This window comes from Temnothorax americanus, unplaced genomic scaffold (assembly GCF_048541705.1).
Source record: "Temnothorax americanus isolate GAGA-0224 unplaced genomic scaffold, ASM4854170v1 Scaffold60, whole genome shotgun sequence".
Lineage (NCBI taxonomy): Eukaryota > Metazoa > Arthropoda > Insecta > Hymenoptera > Formicidae > Temnothorax > Temnothorax americanus.
The window spans coordinates 637,946-654,340 of NW_027509752.1; the positions used below are offsets into that span (position 1 = coordinate 637,946).

The 16,395-nt window shown below is 32.5% G+C and overlaps 2 protein-coding genes across 2 annotated transcripts in view; one reads left to right on the forward strand and one right to left on the reverse strand.

The window, feature by feature from the left end:
• The window catches only part of L(2)gd1 (lethal (2) giant discs 1), a 38,131-nt gene that overhangs the window by 12,290 nt on the left and 9,446 nt on the right, over positions 1–16,395 (forward strand). Inside the window, exons 5-10 of the mRNA XM_077420780.1 lie at positions 5,536–5,708; positions 5,944–6,088; positions 6,804–6,916; positions 7,007–7,373; positions 10,467–10,838; positions 14,461–14,823. Of these exons, the coding sequence (XP_077276906.1) occupies positions 5,536–5,708; positions 5,944–6,088; positions 6,804–6,916; positions 7,007–7,373; positions 10,467–10,838; positions 14,461–14,823 (1,533 nt within the window). The remainder of the gene's footprint in view (positions 1–5,535; positions 5,709–5,943; positions 6,089–6,803; positions 6,917–7,006; positions 7,374–10,466; positions 10,839–14,460; positions 14,824–16,395) is intronic.
• Positions 102–2,529, reverse strand: Vhaac39-1 (V-type proton ATPase subunit VhaAC39-1). The gene is made up of 6 exons (XM_077420795.1): positions 2,279–2,529; positions 1,579–1,929; positions 1,305–1,462; positions 1,050–1,226; positions 809–886; positions 102–707 (listed from the first exon to the last, which is right to left on the reverse strand). Exons 1-6 carry the CDS (start codon positions 2,397–2,399, stop codon positions 546–548), a joined length of 1,047 nt encoding a protein of 348 aa, XP_077276921.1. The 5' UTR covers positions 2,400–2,529; the 3' UTR covers positions 102–545.

Sequence of the window (16,395 nt, forward strand, 5' to 3'; positions counted from 1 at the left end):
ATTAGTTAATAATCATTTTTTCCTATCACTGACTTAAATTATGATATATATTATTGTATAAAGTTATAGAATTACTGGTTGTATTTATTATTAATCTGATGGAATGCAGTATATTTTTATTACTTTATAGTATGTATATATATATATATATATATATATATATTCGTGTTAATAATTACAATATAGATATAGAATAATACATGAAAATGATTTACATTGAAGATTACAATAAGATACACATACATTACATTATGTACACATACAGATTTTGTTACTTCACCTAAACTTCTGTAACAATTCTAAATTATAATTCTTAATGCATGCATGCAGCCTATCAATATTCGATCAATATATATTTGCACATATCTACTTCATTTACTAAAATCAATTTTTGTGGCACTATTATTCCACAAACAACTTCCAAAAGCCTTTCTGATAACAATTAGACTATTACTCCATAATTTTGTGCTATGTGAAAGACAATTGGATTATCGTTGGAAAAGTAAATATAAGTAATCGAGTTTAATATGTTTAAAATAATTGGTTTAAAATATGGGGATATAATTATCTATTTTAGCACGATGCTTTTGAGCAACGCATTCCGCAATCCATACGATATTACGACACTCTTGCTCCTTCAATTTCAAGTAGCTATAGAATACTCCAAAATGAAATTGTTGAAGGAATGCATGGACGTTTAAACGAACCTGTGTATAAAAAATTAAAATTATTTAATATAGATAATATAATATACAAATTACTAATATTTGTATGCTATTGTTATTTTTTATATTACAAGTGTACTTGCCTCGTGTTCAAAGAACTTGTCTTCCAAGGTCTTATCACCAGGATTATTACCGGCTCCTTCAAATAAGGCGCTGTATTCCTGTTTAAATATTGATAAATATCGTTTAATAGAAATATCTGCTAATAAAAAGTGTAGCCTAGTAGAACATATAAGACAAAGAAAACTTATAAAATACTAATGCTACGTAATAACATAACTAATCATAAGTCTAATCAAATACATTATTTAAAACTTTACTCACAGCATAATATTCTGCTACTGCCTTTACTTGTTCATAATCATCAGCTCTTGCTAAGGCAGCCAATCCATCTGGATTCAAACGTCCACAACGCGGATATAATTTTGCACGATCATCTTTACCCAATTCAGTGCCAAATGAATTAATGGTTATAATGATCGCTCTTCTATCTGCTTCAAACTATAAACACAAAAACGATATAATTTTATGAAGTACGATAAAGTATTCTCATTATTTTAATGGAGCAAAATATCTTACGGCAAGTATTTCACACATAGTGTCTGCAGTTGTACCGCCAAGATCTTTGCAGAATTTATAAAATGCTTCCAAATAAGCCTTATAAAGCGTGTTTCTTATTATCTCAATGTTCATCTCATCCAAGTCTTGCTCAGAAATGCAATCCACGAAGAAAGGTGCTATAACAAAATAATTGCACAGTTCAAGAAAGTAATTATATCGCAACACTTAGATGTAACATGGGATAAAGAACAATACAAATGAGAAATATAATATATTCCAATCAGGATCATACCCAAAGGTGTATCTACTAGTACAGCATTGTACAACTCTGCGGGTGTAGCAGCAACGTGAATTGCTTCCATCTGTTCAAAGCTGCCAAGCGGATGACACTTTGGAATCAACTCAGAAATAGGCCGTTGATGCAAGGTACCGGTAATTAACAAAATAATATTGTCAATCATATAACTGTAAGTAATGAAATCCAAAAATTGAGACAGAGGCTCCACAGAGTGATTGCGCATATGTTGAAACTCTACAACCAATTTTTCCCTCAATTTATCATCGATCACGCTGACAGAAAGCGGAGACGGCTCATTGGCCAAGAAGCTGCCGTAGTCTGTACCAGCCAAGTGTAGTTTCAAATCTAAATACACAATTCATCAGATTTAGGGCCAAAACACATAACATTGCATAGCGATATATGACTATCATATGATAGTCATATATAGTTACGCAATGTTATATGTTTTGGCTCTAAGAAGAAAGAATAAGTTTACGATTTATAAAGAGTAACAATTGAATCAAAACTGAATTTTTGAACGTCAAATAAATTTCAGTTTTCTCTTAAATTTTCTTCGTTACATTTTTACAAATTTAAAAAAATAGAAGTTACACGTTATAAAAATTGAGATATCTTTTTTTATTAAATATGCGTTTAAAATGCTTTGAGAAAATTATGCTGGTTGAACGATCAAAGGGAATGGAACAAGTACCTTCGAGTGTTTCGCATTGAACTAGGTTCAAGTAATCACTCTGTTGAAGTATACCACATTTGAAACCACGGCATAAACCCTCCAAGTAGCCGCCGTCGATATTGAATAGACACCCCTTCATTTTGCGACGAGAATCTCCTCAAATATGTCCGAACGAAAGACCGATGTGTCAAAATGCTCCTTCAGACTTCAGACTCGCCCTTTTCGTTTCCACAAAATCATATGACCGAGTGACGGCGAGTGAACAGAAGTTTGCCGCGAGTTCTCACGTGCAGCTGTTAGCGATATATGATTCACAATTCGATTCGATTCTGGAGACGAGCGCGATTTTTAAATACAATCTTCTTCCAATAAATACGTTGCGTGAAATGCTTGATTATATTACCGATCGGTATTATATTAACAACTTTCTTATGGATGTTTACGTGAAGAATTTAATTTAAATAGTTAGATTGTAATGTAATATTAATGTTATGATTTACCGTTATCCTAATATTTTGTAAAAACATATATTCGACGACATTCGATCTTCATTTAAAAAACTGCACTTCTATAGTTATAATAATTTACTCCGCGTAAGCGAAGATTACACTACCATATACTTCGGTATAAGTGCCCCGTCTACAATGTGTTTTAAGCCCTAAGCCCTAAAAAATTGACTAAAAGGCCGGTATTCATAATCAGATCTTATTTCAAGACCGTCTTAAGTAATATTTTAAGATGCTAATACGGCTCTGTGATTGGTTAATGACATCTTAAGATTGTACAACAAAGATGGTTTTAAATATAAGAACCGACTATTTTGAATACCGGCCTTAAAGTCACTCACGACTTTGCGACTCGCATTGTAGATTGTAGACCTCGCATAAGGCAGGGCACACACACTTTTCGTAAAACGTAACAGTAAGGTTTTGACCAATCGCGTTGTTCGATTCTTACTTCTACGTTACAGACGGCCGAATCGAGCAACGCGATTGGTCAAAACCTTATTGTTACGTTTTACCAAAAGTGTGTGTGCCCTGCTTAAGTGCCCGTCTACAATAGGTGTTTTAAGCCCTAAGCTCTAAAAAATTAACCAATCACAGTCAATTATCTCCTCAAATTCAATTGTAATTGAACAATTTCTTAAGGCTTAGGGCTTAAAACACCTATTGTAGACGGGCACTTAAGCAGGACACACACACTTTTGGTAAAACGTAACAGTAAGGTTTTGACCAATCGCGTTGCTTGATTCGGCCGTCTGTAATGCTGCGTTCCCACTATACGCGTCGCGCGTCGCGTATAGTGGGAACGCAGCATAACCGTAGAAATAAGAATCGAGCAACGCGATTAGTCAAAATCTTACTGTTACGTTCTACGAAAAGTGTGTGTGCTCTGTCTTATACGAGGTCTACAACGCAAGTCGCAAAGTCGTGAGTCGTAAGAATTGACCAATCACAATCGAATTTGAGGAAAATAATCGACTACTGTGATTGGTCAATTCTTACGACTCACGACCTTACGACTCGCATTGTAGACCTAGCATTACAGAAAAGCAGCAGTTTCATTGGCTTAAGGACGTTCTCTCGTCCTTATACTAGAGAAAATCGATTTTCTTAGGATTTTCTTGAAACTGTGCATATATACGTTAATTTAGGTGTGCTTTATGCGTGGTATAAATTTCAGTACCTCTTCCGGTATAAAAAATCAAGATACTGAGCCTCAAAGTTTCAACTTTTACTAATGAAAAGGTTTTTCAAGGCCAAACGGTAAGAAATACGAGGTTGGCCAAGAGAACCAAAATTGCTCCTCTCGTCAAGTTCTATAAGGAAAAAATGCCAAAATTAAAAAAATTAAATTTAAAATTTTTTTTTTAAACTTTGAGGCTCAGTATCTTTATTTTTTATACCGGAAGAGGTACTGAAATTTATACCACGCATAAACCACATCTAAATTAACATATATTCACAGTTTCAAGAAAATCCTAAGAAAATCGATTTTCTCTAGTATAAGGACGAGAGAACGTCCTTGTCTTGTGTCCACGATGCAAGAACTGTGTCCAAGTTTCGATTTAAAGCCCGGTGTCCACGATGCAAGAACTAAGTTTCGATTTAAGCCAATCAACTTGCAGTTCTTACAGAAAAGTAGCAGTTTCATTGGCTTAAATCGAAACTTGGACACAGTTCTTGCATCGTGGACACCGGGCCTAAGCCAATCAACTTGCAGCTCTTACAGAAAAGTAGCAGTTTCATTGGCTTAAACCGAAACTTACACACAGTTCTTGCATCGTGGACACCGATAGTGCGTTCCATTTGGGCGCTCACGCGCTGTAGCCAGTAAACATCATTCTATCTTCGTTGCACATCGAATATCAAACAAAGATAGAGCGATGCTTACAACGCGTGAGCGCCCAAACGGAACGCACTCCGTGCTTACCGAAACTCGGACCGATTTCTAGTGTGTGCTTTTCATTGCGACTCAACTCGACACAAGCGTCATTCTGGGAGATTTCTAGCAAGCGACACAACTCGACACAAGTATCGTTTTATCTTTGTTGCTCATTACCAAAAAAGAAAGATAATAGAACGATATGCTTGTGTCGATCTGTGTCGCTTGCTGGAAAGCTCCCTCTTCTGTCTCTTTTCAACATCTAGTGAACAACAAAGATAGAGTGATGCTCGTGTCTTGTGTCGACTTGTGTCGTTAACTGGAAAGCACCCAGTATCGTGTATATACACAAGGCTTATTACGTGTTATACCAGAGAGAAACCTCTCTGGTATAGGTTTCTCTCTGGTTATACACATCTTACGTCGCATGAGGAGGCAGCTCAGGCAGCCTAAAGTTAATCGGAGTTTGGTCGAAGTTAGTCGAAGTCTCGAAGTGGCCCGGAAATCTAAAGGTGCGAATTCATGGGACGCTCGTTTCAGCGTATCGCAAAATCACGTGATTTCGCGCTGACGCTAGCGTCAAGCAAAGAAAGCTGGATTTTCTCAGCTTTAGCGTCAAAGCCAAAGCAGCGCGAAGACGCCGAAATTTTGACGCTGTTTTCCTTTTCATGAATTTCAATTGACGCCGACGTCACGTGTGGTCATGCGACCTTCTTGCCGCTGAAAATGAGTATCGAGCGTCAGCATGAAAAGGCACCTTAACGGGACCATACGTGACGTAAACTATAAATTTTTCAGTACGCAGTGAATATCGAAACGCAAGTGATGTCAGTTATGACTGTATGTGTATGATTTGTGTTTGTGCATATCAGTGCGCGATATCGTATAAGGTACAATACATGCACACATATACAGTAATTGCAGTGAAGTTATTTTGTCTTTAATCCTTTGGTTTCTGCCAATATTGCTAAGTATTTGCATCACACTGCGATTAACGAGTAAAATGTTTGGTAAGAAAAAAGAACAGCCGAAACAGCCTAGGCCAGTTGGTGGCTTAGAACAGGTATTGCTTTAGTCTTTTTTAATAAGTATATTGTGCAAGATTTCTTTTTTCTGATTATTTTTTTGGGGAACTTACAGTTTACATTACATTTCGGGTTATAAGTTTAGTTTTTATGGTTAGAAATATGTAAACGTGATACATCTTTATTTTATGATTTTTGTTTTTATATGTATATGGTATTTTATGACGGATTATTATTTATCTTTTTCACTTATTATGGTCATGCTTTATATAGTACGGCATTTTTGAAGTACCTGATATAAATATTGGCAATATTAATGATAATGTGATGGAGGATGACGACAATGACGAAAGTTTGGAAGCTGAATTAGCTGCTTTGGCGGCTGGCAATGATACAGGTTACAAAAGCAGACACAGCGGTAAGTTAGCTTTACAAATTGTGTATTTTATAGGTGTTTCTTGAGAGAAGTCTACAAGATTTTAAAATATATCATTTAATGATATTATGAATGTACAAACAATAAAATTTAAGTAATATTATTATATTACTTATATTATTAATTATATTAGACAGCAATTTTGAACAATTAGTTTTGGAAAAATGGATCTGAATAGCATCTAGGAGTATATATCAATAACAGACAAATAATAAAAGATTAAAAGATTAAAATTCTTCCTGAGTCATTATGAATATGTCTAAAAATATAAAATGATACCCTTAAAATTTTTGTACGGTCTTGATTGATTTCTTTTTATACATACAAATAACAAAAGTTTACTCTCCAATAATAGTTGCAACTTTACAAAAGTCATAGATGTAATCTCTATATTCACATCTTTTTTTCATTGGAAATATTTCAAACAAGATAAATATATTGTCAAATTCCTCTTGAGATATATATATTTTAAAGTGGAGAGCACAGACTTCTGCATAGTGCATGACACATAAAAAAATGACCTAATCCTTTATTTTTATCTCCACTATGGAAAAGAAGGTCTCTGATTGGTTCATTTCCTTATGCGTTATACATTATGTGCAGAAGTCTGTATTCTCCGCTTAACTCTTGCATTAAAAGTAGCATAATCTGTATATATATATATATATATAATATAAACGTATGAATAAAATTACAGTTGCACGCAAAGCTATTAATGATGTAAACTTGGATGAAATGGTAGCTGATTGTATAAAGGATACAAATTCTGATGAAGAACTATCTGAAGGAAATGATGATCCTGCATTATTGGTACGTCATGTAATACCTAGTAATATTATATTACTATTTATATAATATGAAGTTTAATTATATTTAAAATCATTTCTTTGGTTTTTATAGAAAGAGTTGCAGATGCTCACAGGAAATGAAACTGCAACAGAAAGGACAGAGACGCCAGACTTAATCAAAGAAGCAGAAGAAGAAAAAGCAGAACATGGTGAACATGAATCTACTGAAACTAAAGAGGAAAATAGTTCTATGCAAGAATTGATCCAATTATTGCAAGAGAGACTAAAAATTTATGAAATAGCTGAGGAAAAGGCCAAAAGAAAAGATGAGACTGGTAGAGCTAGAAGGTATAACAGAGGTGTAAAAACACTGAAGGAGATGTTGGTTTCTGTTCAATCAGGTAGAAACATAAACGAAGCTGACATTCCTCCAGCTTTGTCTCTTTCAGCTATTGCTGAACCTACTGTTAAAAATATAGGTAGTATATATTTCTTTATGCTTGTTTTTTTATCGATATCTTATCTTTCTTATTTGATTATCTGTAATTGGGCTTATAAACTCCTCACAAAGATTAGAGGAACACTAAATTTTTCTTAAAAAATAGGCAAATCTCAAGCAACTTCGTTAAAAATGAACGAAATTTAAGTTAAAAAACGCTTTGCGTATACTTGGCGTGAGACACTGTCGTGTCTTTTGATATAGAAAACTACGAGCTGGACCAAATGGAAAATTTTCTTCTCACTTTGTGGACCCGTTACGTGCACAAAAAAAATTGCGAAAATTTTCAACTTTTTAACGTAAAAGCGTTTTTCTTGCAAAATCTTTTTTTAAAAGTGTCAACGATTTTTTGTTACTGAGTTATCGCGGGTTGAATAAGAAATGAGCATTTTGACTTTGATTGCTCATAACTTCATTAAAAATCATTGTACCGCAATTAAAAAAGCATATTCTTAAAGCTGAAATTTTGCTCTATCGGATGGTATAATTGCCAAATTTTTTAAAAATAACATGTAGACATGATACAAATGAATAAAAATAATGTAAAAATTAACAATTTTTCCCTTTTTTGACTCAGAAAACAATTGTGCAGAACAAATTCTTTACGTTTTTTTGTACTTTTAAGTACCCCATTAAAAAAAAATTTGCCAAATAGCTATGGAATTTTTTTTCAGGGTATGCAAAATTGAGGTTTCGGGAACTGTTAGGGGAACGAATAAATCTTACGTATTCTTACGTACTTTGAGTTGTAGAATCCGAAAATGGCCATAAAAATTACGTCTGTAGCGAGAAAAACGTGAAAAGTAAAGAAAAATGGAGAGGAAAAAAAAAGTGAAATTGTTTAAATTCCCAGACGTAATTTTCTTACGTTTTTGTATGTATTTTGAATCTTCCCAGATAGCTGGCTCAAGATTTTGTGCAAAGTTTTAGCTTTAAGAATTTGTTTTTTGAATTGCGGCACAATGATTTTTAATGGAGTTATGAGCAAATAAAGTCAAAAAGCTAATTTCTTATTCAACCCGCGATAACTCGATAACAAAAAATCATAGGAATATTTTAAGAAAAGATTTTGTAGGGAAAACTTTAAGCTTTCACGTTAGAAAATCGAAAATTTTCACAAATTTTTTTTGTGCATGTGACAAAAATTAAGAAGAAAATTTTCTATTTTGTCTAGTTCGTAGTTTTCTATATGTAAAAATTATGTAACTCACAGAAACTAAAAGAATAATAGTGACTTTTTGAACGTAGAGATTTTAATAAAATCTTTTTTTAAACTTAAATTTTGTTTATTTTGCTTCCTTATAGAGGAAGCTTTGTTTTCGTAAACCTCGTGTATGGACTTTTGATCGCGTATAAAGCTAGGTCTAATCAACCAAATTTTAAAGAATTATATAAGAAATAGGGGTAGAAAAAACCGAAGAAAAAATTGTTTTTTTTAGTTTTTGATTCCAATGTGTTCTGAATGTTCTAAAACGTCAGAAAATTGCCTTAAAAAATGTCTATGTGTGTATGTATGTACACATTTATTCATAACTCAAGAACCAATCAACCAAATCTTAATGTATTATATATGAAATAGGAATAGAAGAGACTAAAGAATATAATAGAATTAGAAAAATTGTTTATAATATAAAAGGGTTACCGATTTCTATTTAAAAAAATCTACGTGATTGCTCTAATTCCTGCAAATTTCGAGATATCAAGCTAATTTTTTTTTATGGATAGAGTTTTGGCAAAGATCGGTGAAGAAGTTACTGATTTTTGCATAAAAGTGTAAGTTATATGTGTAATTTTATATAAAGTATCATTAAAGAAAGGTCATTTTTAAGGAAGGTTGGTATTGAATTTGGTGAAGATCGGTGAAGGGATTACCGATTTTTTGCCTATGTAGCCTGAACTCCTAAAGTCAACATCGATTTGACACTGCGTCGATTGTAAAACCCCACTTGTGCTACTAAGCTAACCCTCTATTATTCATAAAAAGATTAAATTTAAAATTAAAAAAATTGCAAATTAGAAACTTGCACATTGCTTTCTCCTCATTACAGATCGCTACCATTGCTCCTATTTAATTTCGCTCATAAAGCTTTTTCTATGAGGAAGCCAAACTAATGAATACTAATAATTATGCATCGAATAAAATACAAGTTTCCTCATAAGAGGCAGAAATCGGTAACCCTTTCACCAATCTTCGCCAAATTCAAAACAACCTTTTTTTAATGATACTCTATATATGAGATTCTACCTTTAATTAATATTCTATCCATAAAAAAAAAAATTAAGCTCGATATCACAAAATTTGTGGAAATTAGAGTAATTATGTAGATTTTTTTAGATAGAAATCGGTAACCCCTTTATTATTAGCACTTTTTCTAATTTTATTATATTCTTCAGTTTTTTTCTACCCTTATTTCATATATAATTCTTTAAGATTTGGTTAATCAGTTTTTGTGAATTATAGAAATTTCGGTAAATTTGGCACACACAACACACATATGGACATTTTTTAAAATTACGATTTTCCGACGTTTTAGAACATTCTGAACACATTGGCATCGCAAACTAAAAAAAACAATTTTTTTCGGTGCTTTCTACCCCTATTTCATATATAATTCTTTAAAATTTGGTTGATTAGACTTAGCTTTATATGCGATCAAAGGTCCATACACGAAGTTTATGAAAACAAAGCTTCCTTTATGAGGAAGCAAAAGAGTGTGCAAAATTAAGAAAATTTTGTGTTCAAAATCAATCGTTATGAAACTTGACACGGACATAATATGAGGTAAAATATGAAGAAATTTAACCAAAATCGATTGACTGAATCCTGGGACATTCCCCCTACTTTTACCGTATGCTATCGAGGCCGCTTTCTGGCATCACTTGTGTACCACAAAATTTTCTCAATTTTGCACATTCCTTTGATGAGAATATGGAACATGACGTTTTGTATTTTAATAGTTTCATTCGTGAACAAATTATTAATAGGTTTATTATTATCCAGCTTTCTAAATGTTAATTGGAGATTTGCGATATTGATTTTTATTTCACCAATATTATTTTGTCTACTTTGTAGAAGAAAAAACACCATCACCAATGGAAGTTAGTGAAGCAGTTGCAAAATCGAATGTAATCTCAAATGATGATAATAACCCTTCTGAACCACTGGCAGACGTCATAGTTGATCAAGAAGCTTTGGATAAATTAAAAGTACAGCAACAAAAATATAAGACTGCAGCAATTGCTTGGAAGAAAGCGGGCAACAAAGAACAAGCGCTACAATATGTAAAAACTGTAAAACAATTTGATATAGTTATTGCTGCAGTTGCTGCAGGTGAAAAGCTTGATTTATCAGATATGCCACCTACTCCAATTCTACCTTCTCCAACTAATACTGCAACACCAGCTGCAAAAGAAGAAAATGAAATTCAACAGCAAGCTTCTACAGGTAAGATGTAGAAATTCGTTAGATTGCAAAACCTTTTAAAAATTGTCGCATAGTAGTATTATGATGCGTTGTTATGTATTATTATTGATTTGTGCTTCTGTAATGAAAAAATATAGTAAAACTGTATTTACGAATTTATTTAAATTCTTGATAATTATTTATATTAGGGGATACCTTTCCAATAACTTTGATCTTGATATTTACTTGGTAGGGATCAAGAGACACAGTAGTGTCTCGCGCCAAGTACACGCGGAGCGAGACCGACCGTGACTCTTTTACGCGACGCGACAATTTGCGAATACTCGAGATGTTGAGATCTCATCTAACGAGTGAATGGATCAAGTTTTAAGTAGGCTTGATCGATAGCTTGAGTTGATTTGGGGGGGGGGGGTTTCTCTTATAATTATAATTAACCCTCCGTAGTCGTTTTTTTCAGCCTTGGCGTGTAAACGAGGGTCTGTCATGTTTGACGCTATTTTTTTCTATCTTAAAGTATTTTAAAAAATCTGAAAAAACTCACAAAACATCTGTCTAATTGCAGTTGATGATTTTATATTTATTTTGATAAACATCGTTTATTTAATATTTTCTGGTAGGCTTTGCAGTTTTACAGTTATGAGCATATTTCATTTTGGCTCGAATACCGTAGACCTATATTTATAGACGGAAGGTTACTTCGGTTTTAACATAAATTTTTATTAAGCGGTCTGATAGATAATGGGATACTTTCTTTGTAAACTTTTTGAATTTTTGCAATATCTTCAAAATTGAAGAAAATATAGTACACGAAAATGTGCTGTGACGTCATACCTTATATATGCGAAATCTTTTGAAGTTGCCGTCATCAAAGAAACTTTAGCAAGCTATAACTTTCTCAAAAGGTTTTTTTTTTAATTTAAAAAGTACTAAAAATCGGTTTAAATTCTCTACATTAATTATGGATACTGCTTAACAAAAAAAAATGTTAAAATCGAATTTATTTTTAGAAAGATAGGGCTCAGACACGATAAGAAAAATAAGGAATAAGATAAAGGAATAAGGAATAAGGCATGTTGCATCTTACTTTAATGTACGTGTACTGAAGTGAGATGCGACATTCCCTTATTTCTTATTCCTTTATCTTAGGGCCGGTATATCACAGTCTCCGATTAACGTGATTCTCCGATTAAACTCACTCTGCATCTCTTTCTAACTATCCCCCTAGAAAGAGACGAAGAGTGAGTTTTTTAATCGGAGAATCTAGGGAGAATCACGTTAATCGGAGACTGTGATATCGGCCTTTATTCCTTATTTTTGTCATTGTGTCTGAGCCCATATACAAACCTTTATTTAAAATATTTAATGTCATGACAAAAATGTCATGAAAAGCGAACGTGTAATTGTGGAAAAACTTGCCTTTTTCTCTACATGCATCTGTTCTTAAACTCAGATTAGATTAGGTTAGGTTAGGTTAGGGTCATGTTAGGTTAGGTTAAAGTTTTTGGAGGATTGAAAATGGATATGGTGGAAACAGGTCAAAATCTTTCCTGTATGTTCATTTTTCAGTTTTTATCTATATATTTACTTTTTATCTATACATTTACTTTTCAATTTTTGACATCTAATGGAAGCTTCCCAGCAAGTGACACAAGTCGAAACAAACGTCATACTATCTTTCTTTTTTGGCAATGAGTAACAAAGATAAAACGACACTCCAGCGTCGACTTGTGTCCCTTGCTGGAAAGCTCCCAACGTAATCTAACTCGATCTGACCTGACTTAACTCAATTTAATCTCTGACCTATTTATATTTGATGAATTATTGCATCTATTACTACATCTATTGCATCTAGTTTCGAATGACCTCTGCTCCCGATCGACCTCAAGTTTTACACATAAGTTTTTTATGTAAAAAATAAAATCTGCGTGGTCCCAACTTCGAGAAATAAAAAACAAATTTTTTTTTATGATAGCACTTATCGACTAAAATCGATTCTATCTATACTATTATTATAAAGCAACAGGGTTTGCATTTTTTTTGTCCGCTATGATCTCGGAAACCAATGGACCGAATTTTTACCAAACGTATATGAAATAGGGGTAGAATTTCCCGGGGAGTGCTATAGGGTGTATAGTTTTTTGTTACCGATCTTCTGGAAACCGGTTTTTTTTAATTTTTTCAATTTTTCAGGAAATAATTGGCCGAATCTTAAAGAATTATAGATCAAGCAGAGTCAGAATTTTTCGGGGAGTGCTATAAAGTGTATAATTTTTTGTTACCGATCTTTTTGGAAGCCGGTACGGAAATTTTTTCAATTTTTCGGGAATTTATTGACCGAATCTTAAAGAAGTAGTGGTAGAATTTTACGGGGAGTGCCATGATGCGTACAGTTTTTGTTACCGATCTTTTTGGAAATCGGTTTTTTTAATTTTTCCAATTTTTAGGAAAATAATTGATTGAATCTCAAAAAATTATACATGAAAAAGTATAATTTCCCGGGGAGTGCTATAAAGTGTACTATTTTTTGTTACCGATTTTTTTGGAAACCGGTTCGGAATGACCGAATCTCAAAGAATTGTACATAAAGTAGGGGTTGAATTTTCCGGGGAGTGCCATAAAGTATATAATTTTTTGTTACCGATCTTTTAAAAACCAATTTTTTTAATTTTTTTAATTTTTTGGGAAATAATAAGGGGGAGGGAGAGGGGGAGGGAGGGAAAGAAAGAGAGACTATTTGCGTGTCTTAATACACATGTTCTCCGGGGCGAAGCCCGGCGAGGCATGCTAGTATGATATACTTGTGTAAAAGTGATAAATTCGATAATTATATGTAATTACCGGTTTTTATGCATAATCTTCAAGATACGGTGGTAAATGTGATAAATTATAGCAAATTTATCAATTTTACCAGTAATTATAACCAAAACTTTTTGTAAAAATAATAAATATTTCATTAATTATGTTGTAGGTAGAAAAAAGCGAATTTATTGTATTCACGCATATACCATCCATACAACAATTGGGTTGGGTTAGGTTAGTTTTTTTGGAGGTGGAGCCCCCCGGGGGGGGGGCGGAACCTACTGCCTCCACGCATACACTTTCCACGCGAGACGAGTTGCCACATGGGTTTACAACTTTCTACGCGTGCTATATATATTATATATACTACATATATTATATTTTTTATATGTCGTATATATCATATAAAATCAATTTTATTAGTCGATAAATGCTCATAAAATTTGTTTTTAATTTTCCGAAGTTGGGACCACGCGTGCTTTATTTTTTACATTGAAAACAATTTATGTGTAAAACTAGGTCAATCGGGAGCAGGGGTCATTCGGAACTATATCCCTACTTACTAATGTAAATAAGAATTGGACCAAGCCAAGATTACCAAAGAGATGTCTGTTAATATAAATAATTATCACATTTGTTTTTAAATATCCAGTTTTTATATTATTGAGATATTAAGATAGAAATGTTAAGATACACTTAGTGTCTGTATTTTTTATTATACAGCAATAAATAGATTACATACACAAATTCATATTTATGATACGTGATAAATAAGCTACATTATATTCAAATTTTATTGAAAAAAAAACCGTGATAATATGAATACGAATTACTGTGTTAAAAGTTGATCCAGCAAAATGTGGCCCCGAGAACATTGAAGGTGCTCTTAAGGAGCGCCTCGAGGTATATAGAAGAACCAAAGTAGCTGCTGAAGATGAGGGTAACACATCTAAAGCACGGAGATATGGTAGAATTTGCAAACAATTTGAAGATGCCATTAAGTTGTACACGCAGGGAAAGGTAATACCTCTGGATGAGCTTCCCGTTCCGCCTGGTTTTCCACCATTATCATTGAATTCACAAAATGACGCCATTACCGCGCAATCTGCGTCCGAGCCTGACACATCTGATAATAATACTGTAAAGAAACCTGTGCAACCACAAGTGCCTGTGCAACCAAAAGCGCCTGTTCCTCCTCCTCGAACAGGTAATTAATATTAAATTTTTTTTTACATAAAGATATTCACATCATACGCTTATATTTATATTTATATATTAACATTGTAGTGCATGTATGTATGTATACAGTGTACATATATTACATTTTATATAATATATATATATATATATATATATATATGTATATTACAAATATATATATTTTAATATATATTTTTTTACTATATGTTATATATTTATATTTTATATATTATATTTTTTGGTATACTATATGGCTAAGCTGTTTCGTAAAATGTGGATATAATTTAAGATGAGTGAAATTATGCTAAATCATTTCATGACTAGAGTTATTAAAACGTAAAATTTACACAATTTTTATATAAATTTTTTTTAATTCTTATGTACAAAATAATAGAATAACTAGCAATTTTACATAATTGCATGGAAGTTTTTAAATGAGTTATACGCAACACATACTATACAATACAATACTATATATATAGGGTATTTCATGCCAAATTGACCTGGGTTTGATCTTTGACCTCTTAGATTTGGTCGGCAATTTTTTATGTTATTGTTCTAACTCTAAAATACACTTAATTTTTTTTAGATTTTTTTAAATAAAATTGATTTAGTTATAATTTTTTAACTCGACATATGGCCACAATTGAAAAATTTAAAAAAATTCTTAAAAATCCTGTCGGATATCAAAATTTTTAAGCCTTGACCGAAAATGAGCCGGCGTTCGCTTCTCTAATTTTTCGAGCTTTTTTAGATTCTTTTTTTGAAAAAAATATTGAAAGAAATTAGAAGCAGACGTTAGTCCACTGTAGGCTGTTGCTCAAACATTTTTATATACCTATTAATATTTTATGAGATTTTATCTTTATTTTTTTATATGCTGAATGGTGAGAAGAATTGATTTATGTAATAAAAAATATTTATATGATGTTATTAAAAAAAATAGAATGAATTTTAAATCTCAGAAAAGAATGATTTTGTTTAGATTCGATACTTGTCTAGAACAAAATCATATTGTCTATAAGACGTTGCGTCGCCTCGAAATTATGCTGTTATTTGGAACCAAGCCTGTTCTTTGATTGTATCATTGTCTCTGTTATATCAACCATCGCCGCTTGAAAATCATTTCAGTTTCTGTTGTTTTCTCTTCAGTTTGTCAATCTCACGTTCTCTGGACTTGATTTGATGAGTGAATTTTACGTCTCTTTGTCGATTAGTTCTAATTTTTATTTCTAAAATCTGAACATTTTGAAGACTATTTGTAGAATTTTTCTGGTATTTCTGGTATTTCTCTTGACAATTACACCATCTTTATACATTTAATTTTTAAATATTTACCTTATACTTGTTGGAGAACTTGAGATTAATTTATCTGTTACGGCGTTGCTAAAGACTCAAAGTAAAGCCGAGACGTATGATTTATAACTTGTATTAAATTATAACTTGTATTAATTAAATGTTACATAACATTAATTCACGCACAATTAATTGCGTTTGACTCTCAAAGCCTACTTTTCCTTGTTACTTGTTAAGTTTAGTATTGAGAGTATTTAGTCAATTAATCATTTATATATTCAAT